Raw genomic sequence first — 19,217 nt, 5'->3', positions numbered from 1 at the left:
GGTAAAGACAGGTAAACACATTGTCAGTCACAATATAAGACAATGGGAGCACTGTGTATGTTCTCTGATGAATTTTAAGCCAATGTGATGTGAAATATCAATATACACGCTAAGAGAAGTAATTTCTCTCTCCGGTGTGGATTCTCTAATGACGTTTAAATGACTGTTATGAGTACTATGTTTCCCCCAGTCTGAGCTTTCTAAGCCTTCTCTCTGTGTGCAGTCTAATGTGTTCTTTCAGGCTTCCTAAATGGGCAAAAGCTTTGCACCCTGGGAGGAGTGGTAAGGCTTCTGCCCTGTGTGTATTCTCTCATGTCGTTTCAGCGTCCCTGAATTGTTGAAACACTTTCCACACTGGGAGCAGTGGTAAGGCTTTTCCCCTGTGTGTATTCTCTCATGTTGTTTCAGGTATCCTATCTGGCTGAAGAACTTTCCACATTGGGAGCAGTGGTAAGGCTTCTCTCCTGTGTGTATTCTCTCATGCCGTTTCAGCTTTCCTGAATGGTTGAAACGCTTTCCACACTGGGAGCAGTGGTAAGGCTTCTCTCCCGTGTGTATTCTCTCGTGTTGTTTCAGCTCCCCCGACTGGTTGAAACACTTTCCACATTGGGAGCAGTGGTAAGGCTTCTCTCCTGTGTGTATTCTCTCATGCCGATTCAGCTTCCCTGAATGGTTGAAACGCTTTCCACACTGGGAGCAGTGGTAAGGCTTCTCCCCTGTGTGTATTCTCTCGTGTTGGTTCAGGAATGCTTTCCGGCTGAAACTCTTTCCACACTGGGAGCAGTGGTAAGGCTTCTCTCCTGTGTGTATTCTCTCGTGTTGTTTCAGCTCCACCGAACGGACGAAACGCTTTCCACATTGGGAGCAGTGGTAAGGCTTCTCTCCTGTGTGTATTCTCTCATGCAGTTTCAGGTTTCCTCTCTGGTTGAAACCCTTTCCACACTGGTAGCAGTAGTAAGGCTTCTCCCCTGTGTGTATTCTCTCATGCTGTTTCAGCACCTCCAAATGGACGAAACACTTTCCACAATGGGAGCAGTGGTAAGGCTTCTCTCCTGTGTGTATTCTCTCATGTAGTTTCAGCTCCCCCGACTGGTTGAAACACTTTCCACATTGGGAGCAGTGGTAAGGCTTCTCTCCTGTGTGTATTCTCTCATGAGCTTTCAGGTTTGCTTTCCGATTGAAACTCTTTCCACACTGGGAGCAGTGGTAAGGCTTCTCTCCTGTGTGTATTCTCTCATGTTGTTTCAGGTTTACTCTCTGGTTGAAACACTTTCCACATTGGGAGCAGTGGTAAGGCTTCTCTCCTGTGTGTATTCTCTCATGTTGTTTCAGCTCCCCCGACTGGTTGAAACACTTTCCACATTGGGAGCAGTGGTAAGGCTTCTCTCCTGTGTGTATTCTCTCATGAGCTTTCAGGTGTGCTTTCTGGTGAAAACTCTTTCCACACTGGGAGCAGTGGTAAGGCTTCTCCCCTGTGTGCATTTTCTCATGTTGTTTCAGGTCCCATAACCGGTTACAACTCTTTCCACAGTGGGAGCAGTGGTGTCGTCTTGCTAGTTTGGACGTCCCTGGCTCTGGTTCCTCCGAGTCTGGCCTTTCTCCTGCCAAAGACAGTGTTATTTTTAAATAGAGACCCGAATGAAACCACATGATAAAACAACCTTGCTACGAGGGTAAATCCTAAATCAGATCTCTCAATAACCCGAGGCCAGTTTTAAAAAATCTTAGTGTGATTTTAAAACAAATGTAGAGCTTCCTGGTAATTACTGATATGTTTAAATTACTTATTTTATTCATCCTGTTTTAAAAGTCAGAACACAAAAACCTGGACAGTTCTAGGACACCGAAGACACAGACGTCACTGGATTCCAATTGAACAGGTGGTTCTAAATATATAACATTCATAGCTGTATGATACAGAATGTGACCTACACACTTCCTTAAACATAAAATAACTAAAGAAGTAATTTTGTGTGGAGGTCCAAAACTTGTTTTTACGTCGAAGATACAAAGCACATCAGTAACATCTCCCCGTTGTTGAAAGGGTTCGACACATGCTGTTTAAATGGACCAATTTCTTAGTTAGACATTCACAGATTTTCAACATTTTGATTATCGCTGATGTCATATTTTGGGTAAATGTTCCTAAAACTGATAGTAACAACAAAAAACAAAAATATAAACGCAACATGTAAAGTGTTGGATGTTTCATGAGCATCACTGTTAGTCAACATTTATTCTTTGCCAAGATAATCCATCCACCTGACAGGTGTGGCATATCAAGAAGCTGATTGAACAGCTTGCTTATTACACAGGTGCACCTTGTGCTGGGGATAATAAAAGGCTACTCGAAAATGTGCAGTTTGTTCACACAACAATGCCACAGGTCTCTGAGGGAGCGGGCAATTGGCATGCTGATTGCAGGAATGTCCACTGGAGCTGTTAGGAAATGTAATGTACAGTACCAGTCAAAAGGTTGGACTTACCTACTCATTCAAGGGTTTTTCTTTATTTTTACTATTTTCTACATTGTAGAATAATAAAGACATCAAAATGATTAAAAAACACATGGAATCATGTAGTAACCACAAGTATTAAATCAAAATATATATTTTATTCTTCAAAAGTTGCCACCCTTGCTTTCTCTCAACCAGCTTCACCTGGAATCCTTTTCCAACAGTCTTGTAGGCATTCCCACATATGTTGAGAACTTGTAGGCCGCTTTCCCTTCACCTCTGCGATCCAACTCATCCCAAACCATCTTGATTTGGTTGAGGTCGGGGGATTGTGTAGGCCAGGTCATCTGATGCAGCACTCCATCACTCTCCTACTTAATCAAATAGCTCTTACACAACCTGGAGGTGTGTTGGGTCATTGTCCTGTTGAAAAACAAATGACAGTGGGACTAATCCCAAACCAGATGGGATGGCATATCGCTGCAGAATGCTGTGGTAGTCATGCTGGTTAAGTGTGACTTGAATAAATAAATCACTGACATTGTCAATAGCAAAGCACCCGCACACCATCACATCTCCTCCTCCATGCTTCACGGTGGGAACCACACATGCAGAGATAATCTGTTCATCTACTCCTCGTCTCACAAAGACATGACGCTCGGAACCAAAAATCTCACATTAAGACTCATCAGACCCAAGGACAGATATCCACCGGTCTAATGTCCATTGCTCATGTTTCTTGGCCCAAGCAAGTCTCTTCTTCTTATTGGTGTCCTTTAGTAGTGGTTTCCTTGCAGAAATTTGACCATGAAGGCCTGATTCACGCAGTCTCCTCTGAACCGATGATGTTGAGATGTGTCTGTTACTTGAACTTTGTGAAGCATTTATTTGGGCTGCAATTTCTACGGCTGGTAACTCTAATGAACTTATGCATCAGAAGTAACTCTGGATCTTCCATTCTTGTGGTGGTCCTTAAAGTAATGATGGACTGTTGTTTCTCTTTGCTTATTTGAGCTGTTCAAGACATAATATGGACTTTGTCTTTTACCCAATAGGGCTATCTTCTGTATACCACCCCTACCTTGTCACAACACAACTGATTGGCTCAAACACATTAAAACCTGTTATGGCTAGGGATTCCGCTAGTGAAACATTTCGACAACATCCGGTAAAATTGCAGAGTGCAAAATACAGATTTTTTATTAGAAATATTTAACTTTCATGCATTCACAAGTGCAATACCACAAATTAAAGCTTAAGACTCCATAATGTTTCATCATTAGATGCTACAGTCCTCCTTTAAGACTCCATAATGTTTCAAAATTAGATGCTACAGTCCTCCTTTAAGACTCCATAATGTTTCATCATTAGATGTTTACAGTCCTCCTTTAAGACTCCATAATGTTTCATCATTAGATGCTACAGTCCTCCTTTAAGACTCCATAATGTTTCATCATTAGGTGCTACAGCCCTCCTTTAAGACTCCCTAATGTTTCATCATTAGATGCTACAGTCCTCCTTTAAGACTCCATAATGTTTCATCATTAGATGTTTACAGTCCTCCTTTAAGACTCCATAATGTTTCATCATTAGATGCTACAGTCCTCCTTTAAGACTCCATAATGTTTCAAAATTAGATGCTACAGTCCTCCTTTAAGACTCCATAATGTTTCATCATTAGATGTTTACAGTCCTCCTTTAAGACTCCATAATGTTTCATCATTAGGTGCTACAGCCCTCCTTTAAGACTCCATAATGTTTCATCATTAGATGTTTACAGTCCTCCTTTCAGACTCCATAATGTTTCATCATTAGGTGCTACAGTCCTCCTTTAAGTCTCCATCATGTTTAGAATGTGTCTGGAAGCGCTACTCTATCTATTCTACTCTCATCCTTTCAGTTTTAATAATATTTTAAAAATAATAATGTTATAATAGGTAATAACTAACTTTAATAACTAGGGTTAATACCTGCCTGGCGCACCAACTAAATATTTATTTAGCCCCCTCTAACAATACCGCTACAGAATTAGCATAGTAGGTCATGTAACTTAACATGTAGTGACACCCAGCCCGTGAACGGGACAGTTATCATCATCTGACACTAATTAGCATAACGCAACGGACATAAATCTTCCTAGAAAATCTTCCTATTCATGAAAATCAAAAGTGAAATATATTGGAACACAGCTTAGCCTTTTGTTAATCACCCTGTCATCTCAGATTTTCAAAATATGCTTTACAGCCAACGCTAGACAAGCATCTGTGTAAGTTTATCATAGCCTAGCATAGCATTATGCCTTGCTAGCAGCAGGCAAACTTGTCACGGAAATCAGAAAAGCAATCAAATTAAATCGTTTACCTTTGATGAACTTCAAATGTTTTCACTCACGAGACTCCCAGGTAGACAGCCAAAGTTCATTTTTTCCCAAAATATTATTTTTGTAGGCGAAATAGCTCCGTTTGTTCTTCACGTTTGTCTGAGAAATCGTCCGGAAATTGCGGTCACAAATCCAAAAAAATATTCCAAATTAGCTCCATAATATTGACAAAAACATGGCAAACGTTGTTTAGAATCAATCCTCAAGGTGTTTTTCTAAGATCTATTTGATAATATATCCATCGGGACAATTCCTTTTTCTCTAGGACCAATTGGAGTAATGGCTACCTCTGCACTTTACGCGAGAATCTCTCTCGGAGCCACCATGTGACCACTTACGCAATGTGCCCCCATACGGCTATTCTTCAACAGAAATACGTAAAACTACGTCACAATGCTGTAGACACCTTGGGGAATACGTAGAAAGCTTAAGCTCGTTGATGGTACATTCAAAGCCATATAGGGAGTCATTGGAACGCAGCGCTTTCAAAACCTGGGGCACTTCCGGATTGGATTTTTCTCAGGCTTTCGCCTGCAACATCAGTTCTGTTATACTCACAGACAATATCCTTCCAGTTTTGGAAACGTTAGAGTGTTTTCTATCCAAAGCTGTCAATTATATGCATATTCTAGCATCTTTTCCTGACAAAATTTCCAGTTTAAAACGGGGACGTTTTTGTTAGAGGAAATTATGGTTGAAATGACTAATTATGTATACATTCCAATCAGAACTGACTAGTCCAAATGCTGTAATGTACTGTACATGTGAATTTTCTCTTTTGCTCCCATTCCCAATTGTATATAATGTAGTCAGGAGTTTAGTAACAATGAAGGTCTGTTCCTTAGTTCATTCAGTTGTACAATCTCCAGGTGGCAGGAACGGCCCATCTCCAGACTGTCTAGAATGTTGATTTATACTGACTGGCCTTGACTTTGTGCTGATAACGCGAAGGCTCGAGAGCTAGAGGGCCCTCTACTTGTGAAATAGATAGAACGTTTAGAAAACGCTGACGTCATTTTCACTTTATAACCTGTGGAAATATGTGTATGTGGTTAGTACTCTCTTGAAATAAACGCTGTTACCTGGCTTTTAAGACTGGTCTCGATCTACTTCATGCATAATTAATGAACTTACAACTCATTAATGAAATAGAAAGAGTGCGAATTTGGTTTTGGCTACAAAACATACAGGAATTTAGAAATTCCACTAACAGTTTTTTTCCCAAAAATGAAAATACTGCCCCCTAACACCAAGAGGTTTTAAGGTAATCAGAAGTATTTAGAACTAACTTATTCCTTGACACCCATTCTGAAACTAACTGCAGCTCTATGTTAAGGGTTGCAGTCATTTCAGTCGCTGTAGTAGCTGACGTGTACGGTGTTGAGTCATCCGCATACATAGACTCACTGGCTTTACTCAAATGTCATTGGCATGTTGTTGGTAAAGATTGAAAAAAGTAGGTGCCAAACAGCTGCCCTGGGGAATTCCTGATTCAAACTTGATTTTGTAGCTCTGGTGCGGCAGGTATCCTAGTGGTTAGAGCGGTAGGCCAGTAACCGAGAGATTGCTGGATCGAATCACTGAGCTAACATGGTAAAACTCTGTCGTTCTGCCCCTGAACAAGGCAGTCCTAGGCCGTCATTGAAAAAAATCATTTGTTCTTAACTGACTTGCCTAGTTAAATAAAGGTTACATTTTAAAAGGAAAACTCTTTATCCACAATATAGCAGGGGGTGTAAAGCCATACGTTTTTTCAGCAGCAGACTATGATCGATAATGTCAAATGCCGAACCGAAGTCTAACAAAACAGCCCCAACAATATTTTTATCATGAATTTCTCTCAGCCAAACAGTCATTTGCAAGTGCTGTGCTTGTTGAATGAACTTCCCTATAAGCTAAAAGTCTATATTTGTTTAATGTAAAACAGCATTGTATCTGGTCAAATATTTTTTTCCCAAAATTGTAAGGGTCGGTAACAGGCTGATTGGTCAGCTATTTAAGCCAGTAAAGGGAGCTTTACTATTCTTGGGTAGTGGAATGACTTTAGCTTCCCTCCAGGCCTGAGGGCACACACTTTCTAGTAGGCTTAAAATAAAGACAAGGCAAATAGGAATGGCAATATCGGCCGCTATTATCCTCAATTTTCCATCCACGTTGTCAGACACCAGTGACTTGTCATTGTAGATTTTATTTGCGCAAAATTTCATTGAAGATGCTCCAAAGATTTTTACTATCATTCTTCATGTCATTTTTCTTTGTTTCATTGTGTACTTTCTTCTTTTTATTCAGTTTAGTCAAATGATGTCTCAATGTGCAATAGGTTTGCCAATCAGTTATTCAGCCAGACCTACAGTGCCTTGCGAAAGTATTCGGCCCCCTTGAACTTTGCGACCTTTTGCCACATTTCAGGCTTCAAACATAAAAGATATAAAACTGTATTTTTTTGTGAAGAATCAATGACAAGTGGGACACAATCATGAAGTGGAACGACATTTATTGGATATTTCAAACTTTTTTAACAAATCAAAAACTGAAAAATTGGGCGTGCAAAATTATTCAGCCCCTATACTTTCAGTGCAGCAAACTCTCTCCAGAAGTTCAGTGAGGATCTCTGAATGATCCAATGTTGACCTAAATGACTAATGATGATGAATACAATCCACCTGTGTGTAATCAAGTCTCTGTATAAATGCACCTGCACTGTGATAGTCTCAGAGGTCCGTTAAAAGCGCAGAGAGCATCATGAAGAACAAGGAACACACCAGGCAGGTCCGAGATATTGTTGTGAAGAAGTTTAAAGCCGGATTTGGATACAAAAAGATTTCCCAAGCTTTAAACATCCCAAGGAGCACTGTGCAAGCAATAATATTGAAATGGAAGGAGTATCAGACCACTGCAAATCTACCAAGACCTGGCCGTCCCTCTAAACTTTCAGCTCATACAAGGAGAAGACTGATCAGAGATGCAGCCAAGAGGCCCATGATCACTCTGGATGAACTGCAGAGATCTACAGCTGAGGTGGGAGACTCTGTCCATAGGACAACAATCAGTCGTATATTGCACAAATCTGGCCTTTATGGAAGAGTGGCAAGAAGAAAGCCATTTCTTAAAGATATCCATAAAAAGTGTCGTTTAAAGTTTGCCACAAGCCACTTGGGAGACACACCAAACATGTGGAAGAAGGTGCTCTGGTCAGATGAAACCAAAATTGAACTTTTTGGCAACAATGCAAAACGTTATGTTTGGCGTAAAAGCAACACAGCTGAACACACCATCACCACTGTCAAACATGGTGGTGGCAGCATCATGGTTTGGGCCTGCTTTTCTTCAGCAGGGACAGGGAAGATGGTTAAAATTGATGGGAAGATGGATGGAGCCAAATACAGGACCATTCTGGAAGAAAACCTGATGGAGTCTGCAAAAGACCTGAGACTGGGACGGAGATTTGTCTTCCAACAAGACAATGATCCAAAACATAAAGCAAAATCTACAACGGAATGGTTCAAAAATAAACATATCCAGGTGTTAGAATGGCCAAGTCAAAGTCCAGACCTGAATCCAATCGAGAATCTGTGGAAAGAACTGAAAACTGCTGTTCACAAATGCTCTCCATCCAACCTCACTGAGCTCGAGCTGTTTTGCAAGGAGGAATGGGAAAAATGTTCAGTCTCTCGATGTGCAAAACTGATAGAGACAAAACCCAAGCGACTTACAGCTGTAATCGCAGCAAAAGGTGGCGCTACAAAGTATTAACTAAAGGGGGCTGAATAATTTTGCACGCCCAATTTTTCAGTTTTTGATTTGTTAAAAAAGTTTGAAATATCCAATAAATGTTTTTCCACTTCATGATTGTGTCCCACTTGTTGTTGATTCTTCACAAAAAAATACAGTTTTATATCTTTATGTTTGAAGACTGAAATGTGGCAAAAGGTCGCAAAGTTCAAGGGGGCCGAATACTTTCGCAAGGCACTGTATATGCCATCTCTTTTGCCTCCCTCTTCATCATACCATTTTTAAATTCATCATCAATCCACGTGGATTTAACAGTTTTTACAGTCATTTTGTTAATGGGTGCTGCTTATTAGTAGCTGGTATAAGCAGTTTCAAACGTGTCAAGGGCAGTGTCTGGTTGCTCATCATTACACACCACGGACCAACAAATATTATTTACATCAACAACATAGGAATCACTACAAAAAAATGTATGACCTCTTATACCGTAATTGCTGGACTATTAAGCGCACTTGAATATAAACCGCACCCACTGAATTATTTAAAAAAATATATTTTGTACATAAATAAGCAGCACATGTCTATAAGCCGCAGGTGCTTACCGGTACATTGAAACAAATGAACTTGGTCACTATCTTCCTCCTCCTGTGCACTGAAACCACTGAAGTCATCTCCTTCGGTGTCGGAGATGAATAGCCTCAGAATTTCTTCATCCGATGTTGGATCGTTTTCATTGTCGCTCTCGTCACTTTCATCCGGAGGCAAATACCCCGCTGAGCTCATGCTGCCCCTTCAACACGCAGCAGTCCAGCCTTTCGAAACCCGTTGATGATAGTGGATTTTTTTGACAATGCTCCACGCTGTCAGGACCCACTGGCAGACTTGACCATAAGTTGCTCTTCGCATGCGGCCCATTTTAGTGAAGGATTTCTCCCCACTTGTCATCCAAGCCTCCCACTGAACACGGAGCGTCACCTTAAATGCACGATTTACACTGATGTCGAGTGGCTGCAAATACTTTGGGCCATCTGCTTTTCTTCCCTCTGAAAGCTTTTGTTGTCTTTTTGCACTGAGTCAGTTCCTCACGCTGCTGTTTCCAACGTCTTATCATCGACTCATTAAGGCCAAGCTCCCGTGCAGCAGCTCTATTTCCTTTTCCAACAGCCAGATCGATCGCCTTCAACTTGAAAGCTGCATCATATGCATTTCTCCGTGTCTTTGCCATGATGAGGGTGACAAAAATTACTACCGTAATCAGAATGATGGGAAGTTTGAGCGCGCTCGATTTACGTCACATTATGTGACGGTGCTCAGTTTTTTGGCGGCATGAATCTTGTGAAAGCGGGAAAAATCCATAAATTAGCCGCGTCATTGTATAAACCGCGAGGTTCAAAGGTTGGGAATAAAGTAGCGGCTTATAGTCCGGAAATTACGGTACACAATATTAGTCCCAGCCTTTGGAACTGTGGTTTTCCTAGACATGGCTACTATATTGTGATCACTACATCTGATGGATCTGGACACTGCTTTAAAACCCATTTCTGCAGCATTAGTAAAGATATGATCAAACCATGTTGATGATTTCATTACTCTACTGTTTGTCACTACCCTGGTAGGTTGATTGATAACCTGAACAAGGTTGCCGGCACTGGTTACAGTTTGAAGCTTTCGTTTGAGTAGGCAGCCTGATCACAGCTTTCCTCCAGTATTAGTTAATTAATTACCAAAGTCCTGAGTTTAGTTTGCCTGTTCTACAGTCTTTTAAAGATAGGGGCGTTGACTGCGACAGGCAATGTAACATCCATAATGTTTTAAGGAAAAGTTTTTGTAAAACAAGCACCTTACATTGGATCATCTTGAAACTTTCTCTCCAAAGCTAACTTTCATCAAGGTTTTATATGGTCTATTGGTTTCTCTCTTTTCATTGGCAGAATCCTTTTTCAGTGTTATGATATTCATAACATCCATATACACTACTCTAACTTCCTGTCAACTAACAGAACTCTGCTGGTTATCCTGGTAACAGATACCAGTGGGCAGATCGATTGTATTTGTTCAAACTAAACTACAGCACTTACTTTGATGAGTCAAATCTGATCCTTTCTTCTCTTCTCCTCCTCTCACAGTTCCACTCAGCCCCATTTTTTTCCTGCAGTCCACCAGCAGCACAGACAACCTCTTCATACCCAGCAGTAAGGTGCTACCGGGAGAGGCACGACGCGGGGACTCCGGGAGGGAGGAAGGGCTAGCATTGTCCTAGTAACCATAAAGAGGGGACACAGACACATGTCATTATGTGCTTTACAGAAACCCAGCCCAGACCCAGATAGAGCAAGCTGTATGCTAGACCAGACCAAGCTGTATGCTAGACCAGATCAAGCTGTATGCTAGACCAAACCAAGCTGTATGCTAGACCAGACCAAGCTGTACCATCTGGTGTTCTGATCTGGAGAGACTCTTCTCTGCCTCGTCAGCATCAGGATGTTGTTGAGGCTCCCCAGAGGATCCACCATAGTCATGTCTCTCTCCTGTGTGAACGAGAACATCAAAATGAGTAGTAAACTCCCTTTGATATTTTAAGTAGAACATATGCTTCAATATTGAATTTTAAAAGCCTGTTATACTAGATGAGGGGAACTTTAATATAGACAACATGGAGAATTCAATACATCTAATTGAAAAGTCCCTAAAATATATGAACCAATGGCAGATTGACACTTTAACAATTCCTACAGCACTGAACAACATATTCAAGTGTAGAACTTCAGTAGAATGCCCCTTAAAAACCCCACATTAGTTCAACAACTGCATAGTTTGTGCCCCTGTTTTTAAGACAGTACTCACTGATGGTAATCGGATATTCTGTCTCCTCCTCTTTCACTCCCAAAACGTCTTCCTCCTTCACCTTTATTGAGACAGCATCCTCTTCCTCTCTAAAAGGCTCATTCTCTTCTATCACTATAACAGCCTCCTCTTCCTCCTTTTTCATTCTGAAATGTTCTTCCACTATAACAGCCTCTTCTTCCTTCACTATAACAGTCTCATCTTCCTCCTTTTTCATTCTAAAAGGTTCTTTCTCTTCTTTCACTGTAACATCCTCCTCTTCTTCAATGTTCATTGCCAGAGCTTCTTTCTGCAAACAGCAGACCTCCTCTTCTATAGCAGGGGATGAGTACTTTAATGAACTCATGGTCAGGGATGTTAGCTAGCTAGTTAGCATTAGCGACTAGCCTCGTGCTCGGCTCAGCATCAATCTTTATCAAGTTTGCAAATGAGGTTACAGTTAACCAGTTAATACGTCAACAGAACTGTGTTTAAAACACTGAGATTAGATAATGTACATTAAGATGGTCTAAATCGTCAATCTTTCACTTTTATGTTGGCTAGCAAGCTACCGAGGTGGTTGAAAGAGTAGCCGCGTCGTTGTTCCTGAAGAAGCGTCCGTCCAGTCCATTATACGTCACCGAAGAATCATCACCTGAAAGACGCTCATCGCCATCTGCTGTCTGGAGTGGGTAACGCAGTTTGGAAACAATACACTACACTTTTGTATTGGAAAGAACGTACCGTAATTTCTAATATCTAAAAAGGATTAAACTTTTTTACATGTTTTATCATTTTTATTTTTATGAAAATCACTGAGGAGGGTCCTCCCCTTCCTCCTCTCAGGAGCCTCCACTTCCTCCTCCGAGGAGCCTCCCCTGCACGCAAAGGACATCCAGCCAACTTGTGTGGGAAGCATTGGAGTCAACATGTGCCAGCATCCCTGTGGAAAGCTTTCGACACCTTGTAGAGTCCATGCCCCGACGAATTGAGGCTAATCTGAGGGAGAAAGAGGAGGGTCCAACTTCATATTAGGAAGGTGTTCGAAATGTTTGGTATAATCAGTGGATATATCTGCCATTTAGCAGACACTTTTATCGAAAGGGATTTGCAGTCATGTTTGCAAACAATTAACATATGGATGGTCCCAGGAATCAAACCCACTACCCTGGTTTAACAAGCACTATACTCCACCAACTGAGCTACAGGACCACAAGGAATGATCAAGGAATGACGCAGATAAACACACACAGCCTGAGTTTCAGAAATATAATTGAATCAAAGACCGTAACATTGAAACTGACATACTTCATATTAGACGTAGACCGATTAATTAGGGCCGATTTCAAGTTTGTATAAAAAATGTATACAAAATGTAATTTTTTTTACACCTTTATTTAATCTTTATTTAACTAGGCAAGTCAGTTAAGAACACATTCTTATTTTCAATGACGGCCTAGGAACGGTGGGTTAACTGCCTTGTCCAGGGGTAGAACGCTAGAATTTCACCTTGTCAGCTCGGGGGATCCAAACTTGCCACCTTACAGTTAACTCGTCCAGCGCTCTAACCACCTGCCTCATTACACTCCACGAGGATCCTGCCTGTTACACGAATGTAGTAGAAGTTGCTAGCTAGCATTAGACTTCTTATAAAAACAATCAATCAATCATAATCACTAGTTATGGGTGATGATATTACTAGTTTATCTAGCATGTCCTGTCGATGCGGTGCGTATCGTTGCTCCAATGTGTACCTAACCATAAACACCAATGCCTTTCTTAAAATCAATACACAGAAGTATATATTTTTAAACCTGCATATTTAGCTAGAAGCAATCCAGGTTAGCAGGCAATATTAACCAGGTGAAATTGTGTCACTTCTCTTGCGTTCATTGCACGCAGAGTCAGGGTAGATGCAACAGTTTGGGCCGCCTGGCTCATTGAGAACTAATTTGCCAGGACTTTACGTAATTATGACATAACAGTGAAGGTTGTGCAATGTAACAAGTATATTTAGACTTAGGGTTGCCACCCTTTAGATAAAATACCGAACGGTTCCGTATTTCACTGAAATAATAAACATTTTGTTTTCAAAATGATAGTTTCCGTATTCGACCATATTAATGACCAAAGGCTAGCTAGTTAGCGGGCGCACGCTAATAGCGTTTCAAACTTCACTCTCTCTGAGACTTGGAGTAGTTATTCCCCTTGCTCTGCAAGGGCCTGCGGCTTTTGTGGAGTAATGGGTAACGCTGCTTCGAGTGTGGCTGTTGTCGATGTGTTCCTGGTTCGAGCCCAGGTAGGGGCGAGGAGAGGGACGGAAGCTATACTGTTACACAGGCAATACTAGAGTGCCTATAAGAACATCCAATAGTCAAAGGTATATGAAATACAAATGGTATAGAGAGAAATAGTTCTATAAATACTATATTAACTCCACCCGAAAACCTCTTAACCTGGGAATGTTGAAGTCTCATGTTAAAAGGAACCACCAGCTTTCATATGTTCTCATTTTCTGAGCAAGGAACTCAAACGTTAGCTTTTTTACATGGCACATATTGCCATTTATTTACTTCTCCGACACTTTGTTTTTGCATTATTTAAACCAAATTGAACATGTTTCATAATTTATTTGAGGCTAAATTGATTTTTATTGATGTATTATATTAAGTTAAATAAGTGTTCATTCAGTATTGTTGTAATTGTCATTATTAGAAAAACAAACAAAAAAATAGTCCAATTAATCTAATAATCGGTATCAGCGTTGAAAAATCATAATCGGTCGAACTCTACTCTCTCTCTCTACTCTACTATTTAAACCAGTACAGAGTCAATGTGGAGACTATATACAGGACATACCAGTACAGAGTCAATGTGGAGACTACATACAGGAGGTACCAGTACAGAGTCAATGTGAAGGCTATATACAGGGGGTACCAGTACAGAGTCAATGTGGAGGCTATATACAGGAGATACCAGTAGAGTCAATGTGGAGGCTATATATAGGAGATACCAGTAGAGTCAATGTGGAGGCTATATATAGGAGGTACCAGTACAGGGTCAATGTGAAGGCTATATATAGGAGATACCAGTAGAGAGTCAATGTGGAGGCTATATACAGGGGGTACCAGTACAGGGTCAATGTGAAGGCTATATATAGGAGATACCAGTACAGTGTCAATGTGGAGGCTATGCTTTGTTGTTGTCAGTGATCAGGCCTGATGACACTGTTGTGTCATCAGCGAACTTAATGATGGTGTGGGAGTCGTGTCTGGCCATGCAGTCATGAGTGAACAGGGAGTACAGGAGGGGGCTGAGCATGCACCCCTGAGGGGCCCCCTGTGATTAGGATCAGCGTGGCAGATGTGTTGTTACTTACTCCTACCACCTGGGGGTGGCCCGTCAGGAAGTCCAGGATCCAGTTACCAGGTTCCTAAGCGTAGAGATGTGCTTTGAGGGCACTATGGTGTTGAAAGCGGAGCTGTAGTCAATGAATAGCATTCTCACCTTTGTTATTTTTTTTATCTAGGTAAGTCAGAACAAATTCTTATTTACAATGACAGCCTATGAAAGTGGGTTAACTTGTCACGAATCCAACACCTGCTGCTTATTCAAACCAGCCCACTGGGCTCAGACGTCAGTTCAACATCTAGTTTCTATTTACATTTCTATGATTCGTCAACTAATGTGAATTTAACATGAAATCAACACAAAATGTCACCAGTCATTGGATATTGGTTGCAAGTTGGGTGAAACACAAAATGTTACCTGTCATTGGATTTAGGTCGCAAGTTGGGTGAAACACAAAATGATACCAGTCATTGGATTTAGGTTGCAAGTTGGGTGAAACACAAAATGTTACCTGTGGAAACAATGTTTATTCAATCAGTGGGAGGCTTGTAAATTCCCCCAGGAAAGTGGAACAAGGAACTCTTCTTTGAGACAATGATAAACAGCAATCTGTGGGAGAGTTGTGGTGGATATTATAAAATAAGGATCTGCTGGAGTCCAAGTCAAACCAAGATTCTTTATTTCTGAGCTCAGAGAGAATAACAGAGTTACACAGCACAGTGTAGACAGTCTGAATTCCTGAAGCATTGGGTGATTAGCACATATCTTTATAGTTTCCTGTTCCTGGGCGGGACTTTATTCATACAAGGACACAGGTGCAAATTGGTTTGCAACACAGAATGATACTCCCAAGAACAGGAGCTTATAATAGGACAGTTTCACAAGGTTAGTCACATACTCAGTTATGTGGACACACAAACAATTAACATTTTCCATTACAGAGTCTGAACATTTTCATTTCATTAAATCAGCAGTGGGCCAACAATGCAAATGTCAACAATGGAACTAATGCATCACATCCAAATATCACTTGATTATCTGTAGTGCTGGAGGAATGACACACCCAGATAAACACAAAGAGTTTAAAAAAGGACAGTTTAAAAGAAGGAACCTGATCTTCTTTATATTCAAACTGACAGACTCCATATTCACTTCATGTCTTCTAATAGAAACAAACAAATATATGTTTGAGTATACCCTGTACCATTTAATTTCATCTGGTAAAGACAGGTAAACACATTGTCAGTCAACAATATAAGACAACGGGAGCACTGTGTATGTTCTCTGATGAATTTGAAGTCAATGTGATGTGAAATATCAATATACACGCTAAGAGAAGTAATTTCTCTATTCTCTAATGACGTTTAAGTGACTTATGAGTAATATGTTTTCCCACAGTCTGAGCTTTTCTAAGCCTTCTCCGCTGTGTGCAGTCTAATGTGTTCTTTCAGGCTTCCTAAATGGGCAAAAGCTTTGCAACCTGGGCGGAGTGGTAAGGCTTCTACCCTGTGTGTATTCTCATGCTTTTTCAGGTTTCCTCTCTGGTTGAAACACTTTCCACATTGGGAGCAGTGGTAAGGCTTCTCTCCCGTGTGTATTCTCTCATGTCGTTTCAGATCCCCTGAATGGATGAAACACTTTCCACATTGGGAGCAGTGGTAAGGCTTCTCTCCTGTGTGTATTCTCGCATGTTCTTTCAGCTCCCCCGACCGGTTGAAACACTTTCCACATTGGGAGCAGTGGTAAGGCTTCTCTCCTGTGTGTATTCTCTCATGATGTTTCAGCTCCCCCGACTGGTTGAAACACTTTCCACATTGGGAGCAGTGGTAAGGCTTCTCTCCTGTGTGTATTCTCTCATGGGCTTTCAGGTTTGCTTTCCGGTTGAAACTCTTTCCACACTGGGAGCAGTGGTAAGGCTTCTCTCCTGTGTGTATTCTCTCATGAGCTTCCAGGTTTACTCTCTGGTTGAAACACTTTCCACATTGGGAGCAGTGGTAAGGCTTCTCTCCTGTGTGTATTCTCTCATGTTGTTTCAGCTCCCTCGACTGGTTGAAACACTTTCCACATTGGGAGCAGTGGTAAGGCTTCTCTCCTGTGTGTATTCTCTCGTGTTGTTTCAGCGCCCACGACTGGTTGAAACACCTTCCACATTGGGAGCAGTGGTAAGGCTTCTCTCCTGTGTGTATTCTCTCATGAGCTTTCAGCTTTGCTTTCTGGTTGAAACTCTTTCCACATTGGGAGCAGTGGTAAGGCTTCTCTCCTGTGTGTATTCTCTCATGAGCTTTCAGGTTTGCTTTCTGGTTGAAACTCTTTCCACATTGGGAGCAGTGGTAAGGCTTCTCTCCTGTGTGTATTCTCTCATGTTGTTTCAGCTCCCCCGAACAGACGAAACACTTTCCACATTGGGAACAGTGGTAAGGCTTCTCCCCTGTGTGCATTTTCTCATGTTGTTTCAGGTCCCATAACCGGTTACAATTTTTTCCACAGTGGGAGCAGTGGTGTCGTCTTGCTAGTTTGGACGTCCCTGGCTCTGGTTCCTCTGAGTCTGGTCTTTCTCCTGCCAAAGACAGTGTTATTTTTAAATAGAGACCCGAATGAAACCACATGATAAAACAACCTTGCTACGAGGGTAAATCCTAAATCAGATCTCTCAATAACCCGAGGCCAGTTTTAACAATCTTAGTGTGATTTTAAAACAAATGTAGAGCTTCCTGGTAATTACTGCTATGTTTACATTACTTATTTTATTCATCCTGTTTTACAAGTCAGAACACAAAAACCTGGACACTTCTAGGACACTGAAGACACAGACGTCGCTGGATTCCAATTGAACAGGTGGTTCTAAATATATAACTTTCATAGCTATATGATACAGAATGTGACCTACACACTTCCTTAATCATAAAATAACTAAAGAAGTCATTTTGTGTGGAAGTCCAAAACTTGTTTTTACGTCGCAGATACAAAGCACATCAGTAACATCTCCCCGTTGTTGAAAGGGTTCGACACATTGCTGTTTAAATGGACCAATTTCTTATTTAGACATTCACAGATTTTCAACATTTTGATTATCGCTGATGTCATATTTTGGGTAAATGTTCCTAAAACTGATATTAACAACAAAAAACAAAAATATAAACGCAACATGTAAAGTGTTGGATGTTTCATGAGCATCACTGTTAGTCAACATTTATTCTTTGCCAAGATAATCCATCCACCTGACAGGTGTGGCATATCAAGAAGCTGATTGAACAACTTGGTTATTACACAGGTGCACCTTGTGGTGGGGATAATTAAAGAGAACCCGAAAATTTGCAGTTTGTTCACACAACAATGCCACAGGTCTCTGAGGGAGCGGGCAATTGGCATGCTGATTGCAGGAATGTCCACTGGAGCTGTTAGGAAATTTTATGTACAGTACCAGTCAAAAGGTTGGACTCACCTACTCATTCAAGGGTTTTTCTTTATTTTGACTATTTTCTACATTGTAGAATAATAAAGACATCAAAATTATTAAAAAACACATGGAATCATGTAGTAACCACAAGTGTTAAAATAAAATATATATTTTATTCTTCAAAAGTTGCCACCCTTGCTTTCTCTCAACCAGCTTCACATGGAATCCTTTTCCAACAGTCTTGTAGGCGTTCCCACATATGCTGAGAACTTGTAGGCCGCTTTCCCTTCACCTCTGCGATCCAACTCATCCCAAACCATCTTGATACAATACATTAGATTCAAAGGTACCGAAAAGTACAGTAAAAATTACTTCCATCTCTGGAAATGTGGGGGATTGTGTCGGGGGATTGTGTAGGCCAGGTCATCTGATACAGCACTCCATCACTCTCCTACTTGGTCAAATAGCTCTTACACAGCCAGGAGGTGTGTTGGGTCATTGTCCTGTTGAAAAACAAATGACAGTGGGACTAAGCCCAAACCAGATGGGATGGCATATAGCTGTAGAATGCTGTGGAAGCCATGCTGGTTAAGAGTGACTTCTGTTAATCTACTCCTCGTCTCACAAAGACATGACGCTCGGATCCAAAAATCTCACATTTGGACTCATCAGACCCAAGGACAGATATCCACCGGTCTAATGTCCATTGTTCGTGTTTCTTGGCCCAAGCAAGTCTCTTCTTCTTATTGGTGTCCTTTAGTAGTGGTTTCCTTGCAGCAATTCGAACATGAAGGCCTGATTCACGCAGTCTCCTCTGAACCGATGATGTTGAGATGTGTCTGTTACTTGAACTTTGTGAAGCATTTATTTGGGCTGCAATTTCTAAGGCTGGTAAACTCTAATGAACTTATGCATCAGAAGTAACTCTGGATCTTCCATTATTGTGGTGGTCCTTAAAGTAATGATGGACTGTTGCTTCTCTTTGCTTATTTGAGCTGTTCTTGACATAATATGGACTTCGTCTTTTACCCAATAGGGCTATCTTCTGTATACCCCCCTACCTTGTCACAACACAACT

The 19,217-nt window shown here is 41.1% G+C and overlaps 1 protein-coding gene across 1 annotated transcript in view; it reads right to left on the bottom strand.

The window, feature by feature from the left end:
* Positions 1-214: 214 nt before the first annotated feature.
* The window catches only part of LOC118940006 (zinc finger protein 721-like), a 39,464-nt gene continuing 20,461 nt past the window's right edge, over positions 215-19,217 (bottom strand). The window contains exons 5-6 of the mRNA XM_036947922.1: positions 16,265-17,104; positions 215-1,490 (exon numbers count right to left, since the gene is read on the bottom strand). Coding sequence (XP_036803817.1) covers positions 247-1,490; positions 16,265-17,104 — 2,084 coding nt within the window. The 3' untranslated portion in view covers positions 215-246. The remainder of the gene's footprint in view (positions 1,491-16,264; positions 17,105-19,217) is intronic.

The sequence above is a fragment of the Oncorhynchus mykiss genome, chromosome 17, assembly GCF_013265735.2.
Source record: "Oncorhynchus mykiss isolate Arlee chromosome 17, USDA_OmykA_1.1, whole genome shotgun sequence".
Classification (NCBI taxonomy): Eukaryota; Metazoa; Chordata; class Actinopteri; order Salmoniformes; family Salmonidae; genus Oncorhynchus; species Oncorhynchus mykiss.
This window is presented reverse-complemented; position numbering and strand designations above follow the sequence as displayed.